Below are 27535 nucleotides of genomic sequence, written 5' to 3' on the forward strand. Positions count from 1 at the left end.
TTGTTGATGGGGGCTTTGGCCTGTTTTTCAGAGCGCTTTTTAGCAGAACAGATCGGAAGGCGAGGTACACCCTGGACAAATGGCCACCTCATGTTATTATTAATGTGACTACATCACACACCTACCCAAAGAGTATATATAAAACATTGATGGAGGTGTTTGGATATTTTTGGAATGCTGTATAGGTAGAATAGAGCGACTTCCAATGACTCCATTGTTAGCTGACTTTTGATAACTTTTATTTACGAGTTAAAATACTCAGTGGCCTTGTGGTTAGAGTGTCCGCTCTAAAATTGGTAGGTCGTGGGTTCAAACCCTGGCCGAGTCATACCAAAGACTATAAAAATGGCACCCATTACCTCCCTGCTTGGCACTCAGCATCAAGGGTTGGAATTGGGGGTTAAATCACCAAAAATGATTCCCTGGCGCGGTCGCAGCTGCTGTTCACTGCTCCCCTCACCTCCCAGGGGGTGAATAAGGGGATGGGTCAAATGCAGAGGACAAGTTTCACCACACCTAATGGGTGTGTGACAAATCATTGGTACTTTTTAACTTTAACTTTAAATGCATGAAAGACATGGGTGTCATGGATGTCATGACAAGTTTCAATCAATCAATCAATGTTTACTTATATAGCCCTAAATCACTAGTGTCTCAAAGGGCTGCACAAACCACAACACAAACCACTACGACATCCTCGGTTGGCCCACATAAGGGCAAGGAAAACTCACACCCAGTGGGACGTCGGTGACAATGATGACTATGAGAACCTTGGAGAGGACGAAAGCAATGGATGTCGAGCGGGTCTAACATGATACTGTGAAAGTTCAATCCATAATGGATCCAACACAGTCACAAGAGTCCAGTCCAAAGCGGATCCAACACAGCAGCGAGAGTCCCGTTCACAGCGGAGCCAGCAGGAAACCATCCCAAGCGGAGGCGGATCAGCAGCGCAGGGATGTCCCCAAGCCGATACACAGGCAAGCGGTCAATCCTGGGTCCCGACTCTGGACGAGCGGTCCATCCTGGGTCCCGACTCTGGACAGCCAGTACGTCATCCATGGCCACCGGATCGGACCGGACCCCCTCCACAAGGGAGAGTGGGACATAGGACAAAAAGAAAAGAAATGGCAGATCAACTGGTCTAAAAAGGGAGTCTATTTAAAGGCTTTTATTTGGACTTTATTTTCTTTACTGTTTAGTAGGGGTGTGGGAAAAAAATCGATTCGAATACGAATCGCGATTCTCACGTTGTGCGATTCAGAATCGTTTCTATTTTTTTTAATCGATTTTTTAAATTTATTATTTATTTATTTATTTGTGTATTTATTTATTTTTATCAATCCAACAAAACAATACACAGCAATACCATAACAATGCAATCCAATTCCAAAACCAAACCTGACCCAGCAACACTCAGAACTGCAATAAACAGAGCAATTGAAAGGAGACACAAACACGACACAGAACAAACCAAAAGTAGTGAAACAAAAATGAATATTATCAACAACAGTATCAATATTATTTAAAATTTCAGCATAGCAGTGATTAAAAATCCCTCATTGACATTATTAAAAAAAAAATAACAATAGTGTCACAGTGGCTTACACTTGCATCGCATCTCATAAGCTTGACAACACACTGTGTCCAATATTTTCACAAAGATAAAATAAGTCTAATTTTTGGTACTTTTAATAGTTAAAACAAATTTACATTATTGCAATCAGTTGATAAAACATTGTCCTTTACAATTATAAAAGCTTTTTTTTAAAAAAAATCTACTACTCTGCTAGCATGTCAGCAGACTGGGGTAGATCCTGTTGAAATCCTATGTATTAAATGAATACAGAATCGTTTTGAATCGGAAAAATATCGTTTTTGAATCGAGAATCGCGTTGAATCAAAAACATTGACATATAATTGAATCGGGACCCCAAGAATCGATATTGAATCAAATCGTGGGACACCCAAAGATTCGCAGCCCTACTGTTTAGTATTGTCTACTTTCCAGTGCGCTTACTTTCAGTGGTAATTTCTGTTTGCCTCATTACTTTGACCCCAGTGTTGTCTCCCACACCTGTCCCCGATTGCCAATCTGAGCACACCTGTTCCAGGTTGCCAATCAGGCTTCTTTTTATAAACCAGCCTGCGTTGCAGTATCGTTGTTCGCTGTGTCAATTGCATGGTCCATTGTCACTTCCCAATTGCACTATTTACTTATGACAATAATGTTTACCTACGCTATGCCTACTATCTCTGCATCTTGGGGTTCAAGACCAACACAACTCAACAATGGGTTATTGTCTTACACAGGGATTGTGAAATGCAAAATAAAATAAAAATGAAGTGCAGCTCCCGTTTAAAAATAAGTGTTGAATGTTTTAATTGTTAATATAAATGCTGGTTAATTTTTTTTTACACTTGTTTGCCAGTTTGGAATGTCAAAATCTGTCTTGTATGACTGCAACGATTTCGAACTACCAAATAACTTGGGTTGAACACTTTGATGATTTTGACGATAGTAGTCCTTTTAAATCTCACTTCAAACAAGTTACAGATAATCGTTGTGTATAAAGATTGGGTGGGACTGTGGTCTGTCTGCTCCTCTGCAGTCCAAAATGTTTCCTTTCCTGTCGATACTTCTGAATGTCATCTTGTTTAGAATCTTAGCAAATCATCTTGAAAGACATGAAGACATATTTTAAGTACTGATATGCATTTTGTAAACACAAAACAAGTCAACCACCAGGTCATCTGTAGACTTTCTTTAAGTATCATCTGGCAAAAGACCACCTATTTGAACTGATTAGGTTAATTGTTTTCATGTGTATTTAAATAATTTTACTGGCGGTAGAAACCGGATGGATGAATGGATTATAATTGCAAATCCCCCTGCATGGATATGGCAAGAAGAAAACAATGAACTGAATTTCAAAAGACATGCACCTGGGGATAGGTTGATTGGCAACACTAAATTGGCCCTAGTGTGTGAATGTGAGTGTGAATGTTGTCTGTCTATCTGTGTTGGCCCTGCGATGAGGTGGCGACTTGTCCAGGGTGTACCCTGCCTTCCGCCCGATTGTAGCTGAGATAGGCGCCAGCGCCCCCCGCGACCCCGAAAGGGAATAAGCGGTAGGAAATGGATGGATGCATTGACATGGTCTTTGAGACATTTATCTGAATACAAAATGAATAAACCAGAAGAGAGCAGAAATACCGATTTGAATGGATGAGACAGAAAAAAACATACAAGCAAGTGTCACCCAGACTAACTCTGAACACTAAAATGTCTCCCTCTATTGCCAGTAGGGAAAACAGCATACATTGTTTTATAGATTGACCTAGCAAATTCTCCAATATTGACTATTTTTTGGATAAAGGCCCTAATAACATTCAACATTTCAACAAAACTGGATTTCTGGTTGGCAAAAAATTAGAAACACACACCTCTCGTGCACACCTGTGTGTTTGTGTATATATAGATGGATAGTACTTTATTTATTCCTTCAGGAGAGTTCCTTCAGGAAAATTAAAATATATGTATGTATATATGTATGTATATATGTGTGTGTGTGTGTGTGTGTGTGTGTGTGTGTGTGTGTGTGTGTGTGTGTGTGTGTGTGTGTGTGTGTGTGTGTGTGTGTGTGTGTGTGTGTGTGTGTACAGTGGGGCAAAAAAGTATTTAGTCAGCCACCGATTGTGCAAGTTCTCCCACTAAAAATTATGACAGAGGTCTGTAATTTTCATCATAGGTACACTTCAACTGTGACAGACAGAATGTCAAAAAAAAATCCAGGAATTCCCATTGTAGGAATTTTAAAGAATTTATGTGTAAATTATCGTGGAAAATAAGTATTTGGTCAACCATTCAAAGCTCTCACTGATGGAAGGAGGTTTTGGCTCAAAATCTCACGATACATGGCCCCATTCATTCTTTCCTTAACACGGATCAATCGTCCTGTCCCTTTAGCAGAAAAACAGCCCCAAAGCATGATGTTTCCACCCCCATGCTTCACAGTAGCATGTATGCACCTCAGTATTCTTCTTCCTCCAAACACGACGAGTTGAGTTTTTTCCAAAAAGTTCTATTTTGGTTTCATCTGACCACATGAAATTCTCCTAATCCTCTGCTGTATCATCCATGTATCCATTTTGGTATAAACTCAACTTGTCGTGTTTGGAGGAAGAACAAGACTTCCATAAGTAAGAGCTTTGAATGGTTGACCAAATACTTATTTTCCACCATAATTTACTAATAAATTATTTAAAATTCCTACAATGTGAATTTGTGGATTATTTTTTCACATTCTGTCTCTTACAGTTGAAGTGTACCCATGAAGAAAAAATCTGACTTCTGTAATCATTTTAAGTGGGAGAACTTGCACAATCGGTGGCTGACTCGATACTTTTTTGCCTCACTGTATGTGTGTGTGTATATATATCTATGTGTAGATTATTGTACACACACACATAAATATATATATATATATATATATATATATATATATATATATATATATATATATATATATATATATATCCATCCATCCATCTTCTACCGCTTATTCCCTTTGGGGTCGCGGCGGGCACTGGTGCCTATCTCAGCTACAATCGGGCGGAAGGTGGTGTACACCTTGGACAAGTCGCCACTTCATCGCAGGGCCAACAGATACACAGACAACATTCACACACTGGGGCCAATTTTAGTGTTGCCAAACAACCTATCCACAGGTGCATGTCTTTGGAGGTGGGAGGAAGCCGGAGTACCCGGAGGGAACCCACGCATTCACGGGGAGAACATGCAAACTCCACACAGAAAGATCCCGAGCCCGGGATTGAACCCTGACTACTCAGGACCTTTTTTATTGTGAGGCAGACGCAATAACCCCTCTTCCAAGTATATATATATATATATATATATATATATATATATATATATATATATATATATATATATATATATCACTTATTTTTATTTTATTTTATTTTCATTTTATATTATTATTATTTAAATGTTATCTATATCAACAATATGATTTGCCTGAGAAGCTGGACAGGACAAAAAAAAAAATACAAATAAAAAAAGAAACACACACCTCTCCCGCCCAGTTCAGACCAAGTCACCTACTGCAATTTCTCCTTTTGACCTAATGATGGCGACAAAGATTAACTCTCATGCCTCTATTTCTCTTTTATTTGTAATTGGATTTGTGTATGTTTTGTAACTAGATCTGTGTAATATTATTTTACTTTGAGCTTTTAAAAAGAACCCCAGGAAGACTCGCCTGGCATTTGTGCGTCGGCTAATGGGGATCCTCAATAAACAATAAGTTATGTACTATATCATTACATTTTTAAAATTGATAATTAAATATCTTGACTGTATGGAAGCCTGTTTCTATAGAAACGCATTTCTGCCACTGAAAAAAAACATGGTAAGTCTAATAGATTAAAAAAGTTTAAATTTTGAGATACAAAAGACATAATTATGAGAAATTATGGAAATTATGAGACTGAAGTTATAATTATAAAATGCAAGTTAAATTGATTGGATAAAAAGTACAAATCAGCACCAGCGACCTCAAAGTGAATAAGCGGTAATAAATGGATGGATGGAAAGTCATAATTACGAGATAAAAATTCTAAATTTTGAGATTAAAGGTCAAAATTATGAGGTAAAAAGTCATGATAATAAGATAAGAAGGTCAAAATTATAAGATAAAAGGTCATTTATGAAATACAAAGTTGAAATTATGAGATACAAACTGCACATGTCTCTATTTTCCTGGCTTCTGTCTGGATCCTCAGTCACAAGCAACAAACATGCAGTATAATGATAGCAGTGCATATGGCCATGACTGTCACCTGTCGCTCAACTCTAAGTCATATTGCGGTGTGTATGCCTGCCGTCATTAATGTACAGTACATGTTTGTCATGATCACGTTTGCCACTAGTGACAAAGCTCCAGTGAAGAGGACCGCAAGACTGCTGCGCATGCGCAGTTGGTATCACATAACTTAATTCATCTCATAATTTAATTTTTTTATCTCATTATTTTGACTTTCTCTTCCGTGAGCTGCCACCTTATTGAAGTAGAGGAGTTTGAGTGTCCCAATGCTCCTAGTAGCTACGTTGTCTGGGGGCTTTCAATGCCCCCTGGTAGAGTCCATCAAAACAAACAGGTCCTAAGTGAGGCACCACGTAAAGAGCAGCTTAAAGACCTCTATGGAAAGAAAGTAACAAGGATCCAGATTACCCTCACAGAGGCCCCCCTCTGGAGCCAGGCCTGGAAGTGGAGCTCATTAACAAGTACCTGGTGGGCTGGCCTGGCCTGTCCCCATTGGGCCCAACCAGGCACAACCCAAAGAGGCGATGCGGGTCCCATTGGGCTCACCACTCATAGGAGGGGGCGTAGATGTTGGGTGCAATGTAGGTTCGACAGTAGGCAAAGGCAGGGCACTTGGCGATCCAATCTTTGACTACAGAAGCTAGCTTTTGGGACATGGAATGTCACCCCGCTGCAAGGAAAGGAGCCTGAGCTGGTGTGCCTAGTAGAGAAGTTCCGACTGGATCGGGTCTGACTCAGTTCGACGCCCAGCAAGGGCTCTGGAACCAGTCCTCTGAAGAGGGGCTGGACTCTCTTCCACTCTGGCGTTGCAAGCAGTGGGAGGAAACGGGTGGGCGTGGCAATACTTATTGCCCTGCATCTCACAGCTTGTACGTTGTAGTTTAACCCAGTAGACAAGAGTAGCTTTCCTCCACCCCAAACAGCAGTTCAGAGTACTCGCACTTATTGGATTCAGTAGATGGAGTACTGGAGAGTGCTCCCTCAGGTATATCCCCTGTACTGCTAGGGGACTGCAATGCTCATATTGGTCTGTGCTTCTCACAGATTGTTCATGACAAACACCATGTTCAAACACAATGATGCCCATATGTGCACTTGGTACAAGGAAACCCTCGGCCGCAGTTCGATGATCGACTTTGTGGTTGTGTCATCGGATTTGCGGTCTTGTTCTTTTAGACTATCGGGTGACAAGAGGGGTGTAGCTTTCAATAGATCACCCCCTGGTGTTTAGTTGGCTGCGATGGAATACCTAAACGCATTGTGAGGGTCTGCTGGGAACGTCTAGCGGAGTCTAAATCAAAAAAGAGCTTCAACTCCCACATCTGGAAGAACTTTAAACACGTCATTGAGTCCGAGTGGACCATGTTCCATCCCTCTATTGTCGAGATGGCTGACTGGCACTGCGGCCGCAAAGTCGTTGGTGCCTGACTTGGCGGTAATACCAGAACCCCCCCAGTAAGTGATGCAGTCAAGCTGAATAAGGAGGGGGTCCTTTTGGCTTCTGGAACTCCGGAGGCAGCGGACAGGAACCGACAGGCCAAGCGGTGTCTCGTACATGAGAGAAGTTCGGGGAGACATAGAAAAAGATTTCCAGACGGCTTCAAAGTGATTCTGGACCACCATTGGCCACCTCATGAGGAAGAAGCAGTACACCGTCAACACCGTGTAGAACTAATATTTGATCGATGTTGCAAAACAGTTGCAATAGCAGAATCAATGTCAGCACTCGATTCCTCTCTGCCTACCACCATTGTTGTTTGAATCAAACAGTCGCTTCGGCGCTATGTCACATCTATGAAATCCCACCCGGCGATTCTGATTGGTTCATTATTTTTTACTATCTGGAAGGAGTTTGCAATGCCTTCGAGCCCAGACCTTTGTGTGGAGCTCTGTGAACTACAAGGGTCTGGCGAGAGTCAGGTTAGCAGAAAAGTGTCACGCTTGGTGATTCTCTCAAAGAGGCTAGCCGCTAGCGGATCTCAAGATGCAAAAACACAGGCAGGAGGAGTACGAACAAAAAGGGTCTTTATCGCTCAAGACAGGGATAACGAGCAACACTTAAGTGAATTACAAAAAAACTGCGGTGCATAAAAAAAAGGGAAACAAAAGATTGCACCGCGAAAAATACTGCAACAGGTAAAATACGATATCAAGAACAGAGTGGGTACCTGAGCCAGCAGGAAGGGGAAAGGTTGTACAGGAACTGCAAATGAGGAGAAGAATCCATAGCATGAATAATAGATCCTGGGTCACAAGGAGTAATCAGCCAGAGCCTGCCTGCCTGTACAGGTGTGACATACTTGCCAACCCTCCCGGAATTTCCAGGAGACTCCCGAAATTCAGCGCCTCTCCTGAAAACCTCCCGGGACAAATTTTCTCCCGAAAATCTCACGAAATTCAGGCGGAGATGGAGAACACGGCCCCTCCAGCTCCATTAAAACCTGACTCAATGTTGTGACCCTCTTAAACAGGACAATACTGCCATCTACTGTACATAGAATAGAATGTAAATATATTCTACATTTAAGTGCAGTCAAGGAACATGCATTAGGGAGTCTGTTCTGAAGCCCACAGTAAAGAGACGTAACTTCAACACGTCGCCTGATTATTGACTCCAACCCAATATATTACACCATTTACGAGCAAAATGAAGAAATACGCTTGCAAGTTCCAGAACGATTGGAAACAGGAATTTCAGTTTATCGAGGAGAGTTCGAAGGGAAAGGGGTGTGTTGCCTGTAAATTTTGTAAAACAGACTTTTCCATTGAACACAGCGGCCGAATGGAAATACTCAGTCATGAACGGTCAGTCAGCGAAGCACAAAGCTTCCGCAGCACAGCATCGTTCACAACCCAGTATTATGACCCACCTGGCAAAATGGAGACCCGAGGGTGCATCTTATGCTGAGACAAAGATGGCTATGCTGATAGCTGGAAGCAACATCCCGTTCTCATTTGCGGATGTCTACAACAAATCCGTGAAGGGTGTTCCCGGATTCGGAAATCGCTCGCCAATACGCAAATGGCAGAACAAAGGTTACTCAAATTGTGAAAGGTAAGTGTTTTTTTGTTTTTTTTAGTAACCAGCAATCACAGTACAGTTAGTAGATCAACTGTGTTTTTATTACTGTGTATTTGATGGGTGCCGTCGGAAATTCAACTATTTCTTTTATTTATATATATAATAAAATAAATATATATAGCTAGAATTCACTGAAAGTCAAGTATTTCATACATAAATATATATTTATATATATATATGAAATATAGATTAAATACTCGTATTGGTGAATTATACGCCACTCTCTTAACCACGCCCCCCAACCATGCCTCCGCCCCACCCCCGACCACGCCGTCCACCCCCACCTCCCAAAATCGGAGGTCTCAAGGTTGGCAAGTATGAGGTGTGATTGAATATGCCTGCTAATTAAGCACACTTGCAACACCCCTTGGTCATTAGGCCTGACTCAGGGAGTGGTTGGGTCTGTAGCAAAGAAAAGGGTTGGTAACAAAAACTCACAAGACACAAAGGAAAAACCAATTAACTACTGCAAAAACTGAACACCTAAATGGTCTTACCGCCCAGACAATAAGTGACAAACAAGTAATTGGTGTTAAATTAGCGTGTGACTAAGGGAGTTGCCATACCTTTTTGGAGGTGGGTGCTCCTTCCCATGTTTTTTACCCCCTTCCCTAGTCAGGTGACAGGTATGTGTTTAATGAGCTCAGAGCATGTGTTGTCATAGTGAGAGAGGGCTTTCCCGTGTCTACAACGCAGGCCTAGAAAGCTGGAGGCAGACCTGTAGGTCACTCCTGTCCGGTCACGGGTCACTTTAATCAAGTTTCAACGAAGCACACTGGAATCGGTTTCAGGGTAGTACATAAATTAAAGATGCCTGCTAAAAAAACAAAAAAAAGTCAGAGTGTGCAGAAGGAAACCAAAGATCTGGATGACGAGGACTCTGAGGATCAGCAACAGAAGCCCAAGAAGAGAAGTTTGAAGGTGAGTGAGTATGCCGGAGGACGTAGGAAGGAGAAGGAGGACAGTGATGAAGAAGGCTACAGCTCTAACACAAATAGGAGCAATGTGAGCAGCAGCAACAAGAAAAGACAAGTCAAAGATAAGGATAAGAGGAAGAAAAACAAAGAAGTAAGCAGGGATGACCTCAGCGACGTCTCCCAGAACACAGACCATGACGACAACAACAGCGACTCAAGCAGTAAGGAAAGAGAGAGGAATCTTCCGGATGTGATCGCCACCACTAAAAAAGCAACAAGTCGGACTTTGGAAAAAGACAAGATGGGCCCCAAGGGGAAAAAATCCAAAGATGAACACAAAAAATCCAAGAAGGACTCCGAGAAAAAAGAGGACGAGGTAGCAGGGGATGAGGAGGACGGGAAAAAGAAGAAGAAAGACAAGAAGAGAGCGTCAGAGAAGGGGAACAGCGATGAAGACGGCAAGAAGACGAAAGGCAAAAAGAAGAAGGTGGAGAATTATGTGGAAATCTACGAGAGTGAGCTTCGAAATTACCAGGAGGAGTTGGTGGAGAACTATGAAGATGAGTACCACAAAATGAAAGGTAAAACCTTTGTAAAAAATATTTAATTCCAAATTAGTTCAAAGGAATCTGTAGACCCTTTTACACAGCTGACATTTGACCACAATTTTCCCACCAAGTCTGTGCTGTTAACACCGACAAATGCGTAAAAACATGCAGGTTTTTTTTTCTGTGCTTGCTGGTTACTAAAAAATAACAACAACACTTACCTTTCACTATTTGAGTAACCTTTGTTCTGCCATTTGCGTATTGACGAGCGATTTCCCGGAAATTTTCCACATTTTTGGTGGTGGTATTAGATCTGTAAAAGTGACATGACAGTAAGGTTATTCAGCAATGTGGGGAACGTTTTGTACTTTCCGACAAGTTTTGTATACATCACATGAGACGGAGATCTCCAAGCTTACACTATCCAATTAGCTGGTACGTCAGTTCTGTGAAATATGTGTAAAATATGCTTTCACAGGAGGAATGCACTATGGACTACTGGTAGACAATTATTTATGACCCAGGAACTAAATTGATTAACAACAACGATGAGAAGGAGTGCCATTTCGTAGTTGCATGGATTTTCCTTATAATTTTTGGTATTATATTTGTATATATCAAAAGTTGTTGATATAGTTCTATTGTTGTTGTTGTTGTTTGTTGGTGTTGTCTCTCTCTCTGTCTTAACCCACTTTTATCCCCTCAATTTCCTCCTCTGTCTTCTGCGGCAAACATTAAATACAAACCCCGTTCTCGTATGAGTTGGAAAATTGTGTTGGATGTAAATATAAACGGAATACAATGATTTGCAAATCCTTTTCAACCCATTATCAGTAGAATGCACTACAAAGACAAGACATTTGATGTTTAATCTCGTAAACTTTTTTTTTCAAATAATAATTAACTTAGAATTTCATGGGTGCAACATGTGCCAAAGTAGTTGTGAAAGGGCATGTTCACCACTGTGTTACATAACCTTTTCTTTTAACAACACTCAATAAACGTTTGGGAACTGAGGAAACTAATTGTTGAAGCTTTGAAAGTGGAATTCTTTCCCATTCTTGTTTTATGTAGAGCTTTAGTCGTTCAACAGTCCGGGCTCTCCCCTGTCGTATTTTACGCTTCATAATGCGCCACACAATTTCGATGGGAGACAGGTCTGGACTGCAGGCGGTCTAGGAAAGTACCCGCACTCTTTTACTACAAAACCACGCTGTTGTAACACGTGGCTTGGCATTGTCTTGCTGAAATAAGCAGGGGCGTCCATGATAACGCTGCTTGGATGACAACATATGTTGCTCCGAAACCTCTGTGGACCATTCAGCATTAATGGTGCCTTCACAGATGTGTAAGTTACCCATGCCTTGGGCACTAATACACCCCCATACCATCACAGATGCTGGCTTTTCAACTTTGCGCCTATAACAATTCGGATTGTTATTTTCCTCTTTGTTACGGAGGACACCACGTCCACAGTTTCCAAATATAATTTGAAATGTGGACTCTTCAGACCAAAGAACAGTTTTACACTTTGCATCAGTCCATCTTAGATGATCTCGGGCCCAGAGAAGCCAGCGGCGTTCCTTGGTGTTGTTGATAAATGTTTTTTTTTGTTTTGCATAGTGGAGCTTTAACTTGCACTTACAGATGTGGCAACCAACTATAGTTACTGACAGTGGTTATATGAAGTGTTCCTGAGCCCATGTGGTGATATCCTTTACACACTGATGTCGATTTTTGATGCAGTACCACATGAGGGATCAAAGGTCCGTAATATCATTGCTTACGTGCAGTGATTTTTCTCCAGATTCTCTGAACCTTTTGATGATTTTACGGACTGTAGATGGTAAAACCCCTAAATTCCTTGCAATAGCTCGCTGAGAAATGTTGTTCTATAACCGTTCGACAATTTGCTTACAAATTGGTGACCCTCGCCCCATCCTTGTTTGTGAACTACTTAGCATTTCATGGAAGCTGTTTTTATACCCAATCATGGCACCCACCTGTTACTAATTAGCCTGCACACCTGTAGGATGTTCCAAATAAGTGTTTGATGAGCATTTCTCAACTTTATCAGTATTTATTGCCACCTTTCCCAATTCTTTGTCAGGTGTTGCTGGCATCCAATTCTAAAGTTAATGATTATTTGCACAAAAAAAAATGTTTATCAGTTTGAACATCAAATATGTTGTCTTTGTAGCATATTCAACTGAATACGGGTTGAAAATGATTTGCAAATCATTATATTCCGTTTATATTTACATCTAACACAATTTCCCAACTCATATGGAAACAGGGTTTGTACATGTATTAATAGTGAAATACAAAAAAGACAACAAAAAATATCCCACACTTCTCTTTTGTAATGTAAATCCGTACAGCAGATTTAAGTAAGTAGTAAGTACATTTTATTTATAAAGCGCTTTTCACAAATAAAATCACAAAGCGCTGTATAAAACATAGGTGAAGTAAAACGATTAAATTCAAAACAACAGGAGCAACATCATAAAAAGGATACAAAGTTGATTAAAAATGATAGTTAAACGGTGCATTATCTAAAAGCTTTAATAGAAAGGGAAGTTTTCAAATGTTTATTAAAAGTTTCAACACAGTCAAAATCACGGAGGGACTGGTGCAAATTGTTCCAGAGTCTTGGAGATAAAGCCTGGAATGCCAGGTCTCCACGGGTTTTAAACAAGTTTTTGGGATATTTAGAAGACCCTGGCCTGAAGACCGGATGCTGCGCCCTAAGGAGTAGGGGCATAGCAAGTCAGTGATGTACCGAGGGGCCCCACCATGCAACACACCGGATGTCAGGACTAAAATCTTAACCTTACTGCGGAATGTATCTGGATGCCAATGAAGACTGGATAAAACGGGGGTGTTCTGGGTGCACCGGTCTAAAATCTGTCAGCCGCATTTTGTACAGTCTGAAGTCTCTTTAGCGTTGACTTGTTGAAAAGGGTGAAAAGAGAATTGCAATCGTCAACACGAGACGAAATGAGTGTGTGAATGATCATTTTGAGATCCAGTTTTGACCACAAATTTCTCACTTCAGAAATATTTCTGAGATGATAAAAAGAGTTTTTGGTCAGTTGACGACAGTGACTCTCCAAAGACGTTGACAAGTCAAACACAACCCAAGGTTTCTGAGGCTGCTTTTAACAGATGCACCCAGAACACCAAGGAAGTTATTGATCAGGGGGATCTTTTTTTTCTGGGGCCATTATCAGTTTCTGTTTTGTTTGAGTTCATCTGGAGGAATTTTGAGGACAACCAGTTTTTAACACAGGATACTCACTCTAAGAACTCAGATAAAAAGTGGAACAATGAACCATTGAAATCATATGAGTATCTACTTCAGGGTTAGGGAACCTATGGTGCTCGAGCCAGATGTGGCTGTTTTGATGACTGCATCTGGCTCCCAGATACATCTTAGCTTACATTGCTTAACGCTCTAAGTAATGCGTAATTCCGCTGGTAATCACAGTGTTAAAAATAACGTTAAAAAAATTTAATATTCTCATGCATTTTAATCCATCCATCCGTTTTCTACCGCAGCTTTTTAAAAAGTCGAATTAATGGTAAGAAGTATTTTATTTATTATTGGTTAGCTTCAGAATAACCATGTTATTAAAAAGAATAAGACACTTATTATACTCTAAAATCCACGCATTTAGTTGTATTCAGCGTTAAAAAATATTATATGGCTTTCACGGAAATACATTTTAAAATATTTGGCTTTCATTGCTCTCTCAGGTAAAACAGTTCCCGACCCCTGATCTACATCAACAAATATGATTTGCCTGAGTGGCGGGACAGAACATATTTTTTTTTTAAAAATGGCTTCAGCAAAATTAAAGCAAATGAGAACAGTTTGACACCCTCTTTGCTTTCTGAGGAAGATCTTCACTGCCAAGCACTTGGTAGTCCACTACTTCTTCCCCGAGGCTATCCAGGTCCAATCGCAGCTGCGGCTTGAAAGTTACAAGCTTATTTCTTCATCTTTATGGTATAGCTCGGTTGGTAGAGCGGCCGTGTCAGCAACTTGAGGGTCGCAGGTTCGATTCCCGCTTCCGCCATCCTAGTCACTGCCGTTGTGTCCTTGGGCAAGACACTTTACCCACCTGCTCCCAGTGCCACCCACACTGGTTTAAAAAAATGTAACTTAGATATTGGGTTTCACTATGTAAAGCGCTTTGAGTCACTAGAGAAAAGCGCTAAATAAATATAATTCACTTCACACTTCACTTCACATCTTACTTGTCGTCGGCCTCGCCACGGCTGTATCTTCCTCGTTCTTCTGCTTCGTCTCCTTGTTGTGTGAGCAGTTGTTCACTGCACTCTCTAAAAGCCGTAGATGTTATCGTCACATATACATGTACAGTAGATGGCAGTATTGTCCTGTTTAAGAGTGCCACAACATTGCTGTTTAGGGCAGACAAACTGCTTTACGGTAGACGAAAACGTGACTGCTGTTGTTGTGTGTTGTTACCGCGCTGGGAGGACGTTAATGAAACTGCCTAACAATAAACCCACATAAGAAACCAAGAACTCGCCCTCGATCATTCTACAGTTATAACGTCATTGGGCAGACACACTGTTTATATTGTGGGAAAGCGGAAGTGAAAACAGGCTGTCCTCACTCAGGTCCGCATGGAGCTGGAGGGGGCGTGGCCTCCAGCTCCGCCTTAATTTCGGGAGATTTTCGGGAGAAAATTTGTCCCCGAAGGTTTTCGAGAGAGGCGCTGAAATTTGGGAGTCTCCAGGAAAATCCGTGAGAGTTGGCAAGTATGAGCGTTGTCCACACGTTTAAGTCAGGACTTTGGGAAGGCCATTCTAAAACCTTAATTCTAGCCTGATTTAGTCATTCCTTTACCACTTTTGACGTGTTTGTCATTGTCCTGTTGCAAGACCCAACCTTTGGGCTGATGATTTTAGGTTGTCCTGAAGAATTTGGAGGTAATCCTCCTTTTTCTTTGTCCCATTCACCCTCTGTAAAGCACCAGTTCCATTGGCAGCAAAACAGGCCCAGAGCATAATACTACCACCACCATGCTGGACGGTAGGTATGGTGTTCCTGGGATTAAATGCCTCACCTTTTCTCCTCCAAACATATTGCTGGGTATTGTGGCCAAACAGCTACATTTTTGTTTCATCTGACGACAGAGTTTTCTTCCAGAAGGTCTTATCTTTGTCCATATGATGTCAGATGAAACAAAAATTGATTGTGCTCCAATTATTCTATCACAAAAAACAAGAGTTGTACAAATTATGTTCTTCACAAATGTATGTAAACTTTTGACCAGGACTGTACATTTAAGTTCAATACGTGTATTATCGGAGGTGGAAAAAAAAGACAGAAATGTATCTTGAAATACACACATTTGATCTGTTCAACTTGTCAGTGTATGAGGTGGTGACCATCACTGGGGACGAGAGGGGAGCGGGCACCGATGCAAACGTGTTTGTCACACTCTTTGGAGAATTTGGTATCACTCCCAAAGTCCATTTGGCAAGCAAGTGAGTTCCTGTCCTGGATAATTGCTGAATGATGTCTAATAAGGATACATATTTCACTTTAACTATGACCAATTCTGACTCAGGTATTGAATATTTTCCACTGAAACTAACCTGTATCCGTCATTCTCCACTTACAGCACAGAGAAAAGGTACGTATAGGTTTTTGCTTAGCGTGCTTTTTTTCCGTTGTCGTACGCTAACCTTCTCATCTGTTCCAGGAGCCGCACTGCATTTGAGAGGGCCAAAACTGATGTGTTCAGAATAAGAACCCACAATGTGGGACCTTTAAAGAAGATTCGGTAAGTGAAGACCGGACGTGTATTTTTTCGAGAATGACAATATTAATATCTTGTGTCACTCCAGGATTGAGCATGACAACACAGGTCTGAACCCCAGCTGGTTCTTGGACCGGGTGGTAGTGACTGACGTAATCAGGCCTCACCTGAGGTACTACTTTGCTTGTAACAACTGGCTCAGTAAAGTGGAAGGGGACAACCTTTTTGTTAGAGACCTGCTGGGCACCTTGGATGCCACGGAGATGCCCAAATGTACGAAACACTCACAACAGTATCAGTACTTTACTCACTAAAATGAAGAACTAACATGTGCACTTACTTTTACAGACAATAAGTATATGGTCAGTGTCTTCACTGCTGATATAAAAGGTAGCGGAACCGATGCGGACGTCTTTATAAATATATTTGGAGAGTTTGGTGATACAGGTAAGAAATTACTTGGTGAAAGTTTTTTTTTTTTGTATTGAATGAATATTTAATTGTTTTGGTCATGTACTATGAAGGAAGTTTAACTTTCACATTAGAACCGATACAGTATAATTAATACCAATACTCAATGCTACCAATGTTTAGTTATTTTGACTGTGTTCACTCAATGATTAATGATAAAAACAAATAAAAGAATGTGTTTAGCAATTACTACTGAGGTGTCAAGTTGATATATCTTGTTACACACTCAGTGTCAAGTGTTATAAAGTAGACTTTTGTGACGTTTCATGTGTCAGGTAAACCGCGACAAATGGGGCCATATGAATCTCCTTCTTATTGTATACAAATATTAAGTTTGTCACCAATCCCCTCAATACAATTAATTACAGTAGGTCCAATTTTAATTTCAATGGTTATCACAATTTTTCATTTTCTTTCAGGTGAGAGGCTACTGAACACAGACAAAAATAACTTTGAAAAAGGCACAGAGGACAAATTCACCATTGAAGCCCCAAACCTTGGCAAAGTCAGGAAGATCACTATCGGCCATAACAACAAAGGCTCTTCCGCAGGATGGTTTGTTGAAAAGGTAGCTTTTATATATATATATATATATATATATACACACACACACACACACACACACAGTATATGGCAGCACGGTGGAAGAGGGGTTAGTGCATGTGCCTCACAATATAGAGGTCCTGAGTCTGAGCCCCACCCGGGGCCTTTCCATGTGGAGTTTGCATGTTCTCCCCGTGACTGTGTGGGTTCCCTCCGGGTACTCCGGCTTCCTCCCACCTCCAAAGACATGCACCTGGGGATAGGTTGATTGGCAACACTAAATTGGCCCTAGTGTGTGAATGTGAGTGTGAATGTTGTCTGTCTCTGTGTTGGCCCTGCGACGAGGTGCCGAATGCAGCCAAGATTGGCTCCAGCAACCCCCGCAACCCGAGAAGGACAAGCGAGAAAAAATGGATGGATGGAGATATATATATATATAGAGAGAGAGAGAGAGAGAGAGAGAGAGAGAGAGAGAGAGAGAGAGAGATGTGTGTATAAATACATATATATAATATATCATATATATGTATATATATATATATATATTTATAAGTGTGTGTATACATGTATTGTATGTGTGTATATGTGTATACATATATTGTATATATGTCGATGAATATATGTATGTATAAATGTAGATGTATGTACGTATGTATATATATATATTTTTGTGTATGTATTTAAATACAGTATATAAATGTTTGTATGTGTATATATGCATATACAGTATATGTATGTATTTGTATATATGTATATGTAATTATAATCATATATATATGTATATATATATATATACTGTATATATATATATATATGTATGTATATATATATATATATATATAAATGTGTGTGTGTGTGTGTGTGTGTGTGTGTGTGTGTGTGTGTGTGTGTGTGTGTGTGTGTGTGTGTGTGTGTGTGTGTATATAATTCAGTGGATTAAAAAAATCCTGTAAACACTCATTAAGTCAATCAATTTATCCTCCAAAAAAGTGTTTAAGAATTTTTCTAATGTACTTCAGTCTACCTTTAGAGGTACTTACAGTAATATATGTGATTCTCGTGTTTCCTGAGCCCCCTCATCTGAGTCACTTATACTGTACGGTGAGATGAGCTCATTTCAGCTAGAGCATTCATGTACACGCATGCGTGCACACAATTGGTTCGTAAATGATGTCATCCTAGCCAACTTGTAAAGGGAAACCCTTACTCATTAAGGGATTAGTTTCAGACTCATCGACGTATATTTGAAGACGATTGCAGCGTTGACTTACAGCAATGCATTACAGCAATGACTCACCTTGAGTGCTTTTAGCATTTTAAATAAATGAAGAACATGTGTACTACTCTCAAAAAGTTTGAGATATTCTTCTTTAAGGATGAACCTAAAAAGCACTCAAACCTATACATGTCTAACTGTTTAACATTTTAGTACTTTTTGCGCAACTTGCTGTTCTCTGACTAGGAGCAGGCCAATTAAATTATTAGAGCTGTCATTAGCTGTGCGACCGATGAATCACCTAATACATGTCCTGCTTCAATTAGAATTAAAGTATGAGTAAGTATTTAAACAGTCGCCTTCATCATGCTGTTCACATTTTGACATCGTGAGACCAAATATATATATATATATATATATATATATATATATATATATATATATATATATATATATATATATATATATAGACACATTTATTTTGGTTGGTTTTGGCAAAGTTTGATCACATCCTTGTCCAAGTCCGGGGCAAAGGCACCTATCAAATACACAGTAATGAAAACACAGTTGTTCTACTAACTGTACTGTGCTCACTGGTTACAAAAAAAAAAAAAACAACACTTACCTTTCACTCTTTGAGTAACCTTTGTTCTGCCATTTGCGTATTGGCGAGCGATCTCCTAATCCGGGAACATATACTTTACGGATTTGTTGTAAACATCCGCAAAGGACAACAGGATGTTGCTTCCAGCTATTAGCATAGCCATCTTTGTCTCAGTATAAGTTACACCATCGGGTCTCCATTTTGTGAGGTGGTCTATAATACTGGGTTGTAAACGATGCTGCGCTGCGGACGCTTTGTGCTCCCCTGAGTATATCCATTCGGCCACAGTGTTCAATGGAGAAGTCTGTTCTACAAAATTTACAGGCAACATACCCCTTCCCCTTCGAACTCTCCTGGATAAAATGAAATTCTTGTTTCCAATCGTTTTGGAACTTACAAGCGTATTTCTTCATTTTGCTCGTCGACGGCGTCGCCATGGCTGTAACTTCCTCGTTCTTCTGCTTCGTGTCCTTGTGTGTGCAGTTTTTTTTAATTAAAATCCGTAGATGTTGTGACGTGATTGGGCAGGCAAGCTGTTTATATTGTGAAAAAGCGGACGTGAAAAAAGGCTGTCCCCACTCAGGGACAGCTGGAGGGGGCGTGGCCGCCAACTCCGGCTGAATTTCGGGAGATTTTCAGGAGAGGCGCTGAATTTCGGGAGTCTCCCGGAAAATCCGGGAGGGTTGGCAAGTATGTACTGAGATTATTTAGGACCAAAACCCTTAAAACAAGTGGAACACTAACATAAAATCTGCTTAGTGAGAAGAGTTATCTTATCAGACAGAAAATAAGCAAATATCACCCTTATTTTTGATATTTAATCTTACTTAGATTCCAGTTTTTGCAGTGTGGGGATAAGTTGCTTGGCAACACTAAATAGGCCCTGTGATGAGGTGGCGACTTGTCTAGGGTGTACACCGCCTTCCGCCCAAATGCAGCAGAATTAGGCTCCAGCACCCCCCGCGACCCCGAAAGGGACAAGTGGTAGAAAATGGATGGATGGATGGAAACCAAAAACGACACCAACTGCAAACTGTAGGCAGGCTTCAAACAGGAGTGACCACCAACCACCAAGCATCGGCAGGTTTCAACAGAGGAAATATTTGATCAAATATATAGGCTCAAACATGTTTATCAAGCTTATTGTCAGGGAACTGCAAATTATGCAAAAAGGACCGACATATTGAACAGCAACCTAAAATTAGATGTCAATAGGATGTTCACAAGGGATGTTCTGAGCTTCTGTTTCTTTGCCAGGGTTGTTCCAAGCAAGAAAATGCTGCCTCGCGGAGGTTGTGCCATAGAAGCGCTCTCTCATTTTTTATTTTTTTTTGTGTCAAGGTGACTGTGGACGATCTGGGAAACAAAGTAGTGTATGAATTTCCAATCAATCGGTGGTTTGCCATTGATGAGGACGATGGCAAGATACAGAGAGACATTTTGGTGGGAGGGAGCCAACCGACGGGTAAGAAAGAATTGATACAAATTACATCTGTGAATGTGATCAAATGTACTCAGTTTTGTTGTTGTTTTGTTTTAGTTCACCAAAAATGTTTACTTTCTACTAGGGTTGTACGGTACACCGGAATGAATCATATTCGGTACTATACCGCCTCTAAAAAGTACCGGAAGTATTGGTCCCCCACTCGTCGTCGTCACGTCGGCTTTAATGTCTGTCCGCAGTCAGCAGTGTTTTAACTGCTTCTAAATCACTACTCCTTTAACCCCCAATCACTACAAATCAAGTATCAACCATGTAGGTCGAGTGATTGCTATACATGCCTCGCTTCACTACACACCTCAGCACACTGGAGTCATGATAATGGACGTATTAAAATTTGTCTACATTTGACAATATTAAGACAAGATTTCATCATGTCCAATCATTGACCATTAACAAGATCAACTTAACATTGAAAGCACTAATCGCATGTGAATGAATGAATCATACTTAGTCAACAGCCATAATAATAGTCATGGGGCCAACACTGTCATAAACATGTGCGATATTGCAAAATCATACTAAACAATAATGACAAACACATTTCGGGAGAATATTTGCACCGCAACACAATATAAACATTACAGAACAAATTCCCAGAATTCCATGCAGCACCAACTCTTCGGGACGCTACAATATAAACAAACGCCATTGGTGGATCGATACCTAACATCCACTGTAATTATACCAAGTACAATTGCGTATCTAGTCAATACTACTATGATTACATCAATATTTTTTAGCATCACAAAATCTGTTTTCGTTTTTTATTTATGTACCGGACTTTTCAGAGTATAAGTCGCTCCGGAGTATAAGTCGCACGTGCTGAAAATTCTTAATAAAGAAGGAAAAAAACATACTGGTATATAAGTCGCATTTTTGGGGGAAATTTATTTGATAAAACCCAACACCAAGAATAGACATTTGAAAGGCAATTTAAAATAAATAAAGAATATTGAACAACGGGCTGAATAAGTGTACGTTATATTAGGCATAAATAATCAACTGAGAAGGTGCCTGGTATGTTAACATAACATATTATGGTAAGAGTCATTCAAATAACTATAACATATAGAACATGCTATACATTTACCAAACAATCTGTCACTCCTAATTGCTAAATCCGATGAAATCTTATACGTCTAGTCTCTTATGTGAATGAACTAAATAATATTATTTGATATTTTATGGTTTTGTGTTAATGATTTCACACATAAGGCGCTCCTGAGTATAAGTCGCAACCCCGGCCAAACTATGAAAAAAAACTGCGACTTCTAGTCCGAAAAATACGGTATATTATGTTTATGAACTCAGGAAATATGTCCCTGGACACATGAGGACTTTGAAGATGATCACCGTATGATCCTGTAAGGACTTGGTATCGTATTGATACCCAAATTTGTGGTATCATCCAAAACTAATGTAAAGTGATTATTACATTTAAACAGAAGTGTAAATAGAACATGTTGATACAGAAAATAAGCAGATATAACAGTAAATGAACAAGCAGATTATTAATTAATTTTCTACCACTTGTCCTTAATAATTTTGACAAAATAATAGAATGGAAAATGACACAGTATGTTACTGCATATGTCAGCAAACTAAATTAGGAGCCTTTGTTTGTTTACTTACTACCAAAAGACAAGTTGTCGAGTATGTTCACTATTTAATTTAAGGACAAACTTGCAATAAGAAACATATGTTTAACGTACACTAAGATTTTTTTTTCAGATAAAGTCAATAATGACATTTTTTGTGGTGCCCTTTATTTAGAAAAGTACCAAAAAGCACCTAAATCCATTTTGGTACCAGTACCAAAATATTAGTATCAGATGCAACACTACTTTCTACTTGGCAGAGTCTTCTTGATTCTTTAGCCAGTAATTAAATCATCTTGTCGCTGTTGAGCCTGTGAACCATCGTGCCCCTAAAGCCAGCTCACAAGAAACTATTCCTGTCAGGTATCGTGTACAACTTCCAGATTGTAACCGGAAACATCCGAGGAGCCGGGACCAACTCCAAAATCCACATTGTGATGCACGGCACCAAAGGCTCAAAGAACAGTGGCAAGGTAAATGAGACATATTGTGTGTGTTAACATCGTTATTGTTGTTATTGTTTATCATCTACAAACATAGATTTTGTGTAAAAAAAATATATATAAAAAAACGTGTGAAAAAAACATTTTCTCCTCTGCGTATTTGATCCAGGTGTTTCTTGAAAGAGGGAAATTTGAACGTGGCCTGGCGGACGTCTTCAATATCGAGATTGCCGCACTTCTCAGCCCCCTCAGCAGGGTGACCATCGGACATGACAACAGCGGGGTCAGTGCTGGGTGGTACTGTGAAAAGGTATGCACACACATCAATAAGAAATAACAACACTATCTGCTCACGTGACCTAGTTTTACCCAGGTCTTATTTGTAGGTGGTGGTGTATTGTCCATTTACCGGAATTGAACAGACCTTCCCGTGCTCTAAATGGCTGGATGAGAAGGAAGGCGACGGGCTGATAGAGCGAGAACTCTACGAGATGGTTTCTCTCCGGCAGAGAAGGCAAAAAAGTATGTTAAGTCCCTGCAATTGCTGATAATGGTCAACCCTAGTGCTTCTAATCTGATATAAAGGGACTAATGTTGTACAGTATTAGTATAGTTCTGCGATACGAATGAATCATTTTCAGTAGTGTACCGCCTCTGAAAAGGAGCATGTTCGGCAGCGCACAATCACGGAGTACTTACAAGCAGATAGTGTGTAGACAGAAAAGAGAGAATGGACGCATTTTGGCTTAAAAACTAATGATAAAGATGAAGTTATAACACTGTAACGCCTACCCAAAGAGGCGTTTTAAGACATGGCTAGCTAGCGGCTAAAGTCCAGCCCCAGTCTGCAGTGTTTTAGTCATTCCTAAATCATTAATCCTTGTCTCCATGGCAACAAATTAGGTAAGTTTCTTACAAGTATCATCTCTGCAGGACGAGGAATAGCTCAACATGCTTCACTACACACCGTAGCTCACCGGCGTCAAAATGTAAACAAACGACATTGGTGGATCTACACCTGACATCCACTGTAATGATACCAAGTACAGTAGCGTATCTAGTCGATATTACTATGATTACGTCAATATTTTTTGGCATCACATCTATTTTCGTGTTTGTTTCTCATATATATATATATATATATATATATATGTATATATATATATATATATATATATATATATATATATATATATATATATAAATATATATATATATATATATAATATAAGATAAAATAAGTCATATTTTTGGTTCGTTTAATAGTTAAAACAAATTTACATTATTGCAATCAGTTGATAAAACATTGTCCTTTACAATTTAAAAAATCTACTACTCCGCTTGCATGTCAGCAGACTGGGGTAGATCCTGCTGAAATCCTACGTATTGAATGAATAGAGACTCCTTTTGATTTGGGAAAAAATTGTTTTTGAATTGAGAATCGTGTTGAATTAAAAAAGAAATCGATTTTGAATCGAATCGTGACCTCCGAGAATCGATATTGAATCGAATCGTGGGACACCCAAAGATTCGCAGCCCTAATATATATATATATATATATATATATATATATATATACATATATATATATATATTGTTAGGATGTCGCATGGCTGCAGTTGTGTGACCCCGTGGATGCAAGAGTCCAGGAGAGAAATGAGTGAAGGTAAAATAATTTAATACTCATAAGAAACAAATAAACAGAAAGCAGTCTTGCATAGTAACATTTCCAAACATAGATTTATCTTCGAGCACTGAGGAGTGCTCGGGTGGAACATAAATAGGCAGTAGTTTGATTGACAGCAGGTGTGAACCACTGCCAATCAACGAAAAGAGAAAAACAACAGTGCTCGTGAATAAAACAGGAAATACAACAAAGTAAGAGCACTGAACAGGAAGTAAATACAAAAACACGAAAAACTAACAGAAATAAAGTGACAGATTGTCACATATATATATATATGTGTATATATATATATATATATATATATATATATAGTGTATATATATATATATATATATGTATATATATATATATATATATATATATATATATATATATATATATGTAGGTGTGGGAAAAATCACAAGACTACTTCATCTCTGGGATGAAGTAGTCTTGTGATTTTTCCCACACCTACATATTGCGCTCTACCACGGTATCGAGCACTATTCTCTGGATAATCCAATCAAGATATATATATATATATATATATATATATATATATATATATATATATATATATATATATATATATATATATGTATATATGTATTTATATGTATATATGTATATATATATATACACATATCATTGTTATGTACGTCAGGGTTGGAAGGAGACGACACCACGAAGGAACTCGGGTTACCAGGTTTATTGTAACCTTTGATGATTGTGTGGGATGTGTATGCTACTCTATTTGATGGATGCAGGATTAAGTTCAAAATTAACCATGTAAATAATACAAGAGGATGTTGTACATGCGTGATGGATGAAATCTTGGTCGGACCATGAGGATAGGCACGAGGGAAGTCCGGGGACAGGCATCGGGTCGAGGGCAGAAGGCAAGCAGCAAAGTCCGAGTTTATGCAAGAGATTGAGGATCGAGGGAGGCAGTCCAAAATCCGGGTGGAGATCGAGATACAGCGCTCGAACACACGGGACAAAACTGGCACTGCAAGGAGGACAAGGGACATAAGTCAGCAAGACAAAAACGGGGCACGAAGAACAAAAAGGCGAGGACAACGAGAGGGAAGCCAGAGACGTGAATGCTTACTACGAGAGTTGACGACGTTCTGGCGTAGGTTTCAAGGAGTGACTGGTTCTTATGCTGTCCTCCTGATTAATTCCAGGTGCGCTGATAGCTGACAGCCTGCAGCTGCGGCGTGCGGGGGCGTGTTGTCAGAGTGTGAGATGTAGCTGCGGGAGAATCTTGGGTTCGAATCAGCGCCATGACAAATATGTTTATAAACACAGGAAATATGTCCCAGGACACATGAGGACGTTGAATATGACCAATGTATGATCCTGTAACTACTTGGTATCAGATTTATACCAAAATTTGATGTATAATCTAGAACTAAGAAGAACAACAGAAGAATAAGTGATTATTTCATTTTAACAGAAGTGTAAATAGAACATGTTAAAAGAGAAAGTAAGCAGATATTAACAGTACATGAACAATTAGATTAATAATTCATTTTTTACCATTTGTACTTAATAATTTTGGACAAAATAATAGAATGGAAAATGACACAATATGTTATTGCACATGTCAGCAGCTAAATTAGGAGCCTTTGTTTGCTTACTTACTTAATAAAAAACAAGTTGTCTTGTATGTTTACTATCTTATTTAAGGACAAACTTGCAATACGAAACATATGATTAATGTACTGTAAGGTTTTTTGTTTAAATGAAGCCAATAATGCCATTTTTTTGTGGTCCCCTTTAAAGTACCGAAAAGTATCGAAATAATTTTGGTACCGTTACAAAAATATTGGTATATTGGTACACTAAAGGAGACTTACTCAAGTAATCAATATTCATCGAAATGATTTTACTCCAGAGCATCCCTGGTCCTTGTGGATCTGGACATCGGACCTTCCCAATGCTGGAAGCGACGCAGAAATCTATTTCCAGGTGTACGGAGAAAAGGGCAAGTCCGACGAGATCAAACTCGACAACAAAACAGACAATTTTGAGCGAGGACAAGTGGACAGGTTTATAGTAAGTATTTCATTCTACTCTTATTTTACCAATGGATTACATGTTTCTATGACACTTTCACAGTTTCTGCTTCTGTGCCACAGGTTGAACTTCCAGATTTAGGAGTTTTGACCAAACTCCGAATCTGGCATGAGAAAAGAAATCCTTTTGCAGGGTGGCATCTGAGTAAGGTGACTAAGACTTTCCCCAAAAAACATATAATTATATATATTTTATTCTTCCACTGCCAGTGTAAGTTGTCTGGGTATCAGTACAATGTGTACTGATCAGTACCTGTTTTAATTAAAGATTAAAAAACAAATGATAATTACTTGCATTAATATAAATATTTGTTCATTTAACTGTGTTATAAATGTATTTTCTGTATGAGTACAATTGTTTTTAACATATTTTTCAGTAAAAATCTCTAAATTTGATCAATTCTCGATTACATTGAGTGGTGGAAGCTGATATAAGGCTGCAGATATAGACGTTCTTATCTGCTAACATAAAAAGCAGACGAGCCACTATTTGTTTTCTCATTTAGTGCGGAAAGCAAAGTTGCGGACAAAAAATTTCATAAACCTATTTTAGACAAAGGCTTTCTTTACTGTAAAATCTACAGCTAGAGTAATGTATTTGACAGGTTCAAACACTGATGATATCTATTATTCAGGCAAGAAGCAAGGAACCATGCAGAGACAGAGTTCAATATAGCTCATGAGGAGAACGCACGGTGCTGAACACTTAGTCACAGTCTCGCCCTACGCTCTAAGGTTCAGCCCCCGCGTCCCTGTTTTTATCCTGAGTTCCATTGTCAACATCACTGAGGCCGCCTCTAAAAGGAGTGTTCACATATATTATGCCAAACAGGTCCAGGACGCACAGTACTTGACAAAATGGTCTGGGGCCTTGTGATTTCGTCTTGTCCCCGCTTTGTCTGGGTGTTGTCATCTAATCGTCGTTGAGGTCCTTAAAGTCTCTGCTTCGTCTGCGTGCTGCCATCTTATCTTCGTTGAGGTCCTTGAAGTCTCTGCTTTGTCTGCGTGCTGTCATCTTATCTTTGTTGAGGTCCTTGAAGTCCTTGCCTGTTAGCAGGCTAAAACAAAGATAACGTCCGTGGCTGAGGTCACCCCTAAGACAAGAAGTTTTGTCCTTGCATAGTGGAGGATGACAAAGAAGACCGTACAAAGGTTACAAACGTTTATTAACAGTTGTCTGAAGAGGATTTTCAGGATTTGGTGGCCAAACAAAAT

The 27535-nt window shown here is 39.5% G+C and overlaps 1 protein-coding gene across 1 annotated transcript in view; it reads left to right on the top strand.

Annotated features, from left to right (window-relative positions):
* Positions 1-9276: 9276 nt before the first annotated feature.
* loxhd1b (lipoxygenase homology PLAT domains 1b) overlaps positions 9277-27535 on the top strand; it is a 78328-nt gene continuing 60069 nt past the window's right edge. Inside the window, 12 exon segments of the mRNA XM_061899202.1 lie at positions 9277-10429; positions 15805-15919; positions 16138-16218; positions 16283-16467; positions 16543-16641; positions 17085-17233; positions 20370-20493; positions 22494-22603; positions 22743-22883; positions 22960-23095; positions 26140-26300; positions 26384-26470. Of these exon segments, the coding sequence (XP_061755186.1) occupies positions 9742-10429; positions 15805-15919; positions 16138-16218; positions 16283-16467; positions 16543-16641; positions 17085-17233; positions 20370-20493; positions 22494-22603; positions 22743-22883; positions 22960-23095; positions 26140-26300; positions 26384-26470 (2076 nt within the window). The 5' untranslated portion in view covers positions 9277-9741.

This window comes from Nerophis ophidion, linkage group LG01, assembly GCF_033978795.1.
Source record: "Nerophis ophidion isolate RoL-2023_Sa linkage group LG01, RoL_Noph_v1.0, whole genome shotgun sequence".
Classification (NCBI taxonomy): domain Eukaryota; kingdom Metazoa; phylum Chordata; class Actinopteri; order Syngnathiformes; family Syngnathidae; genus Nerophis; species Nerophis ophidion.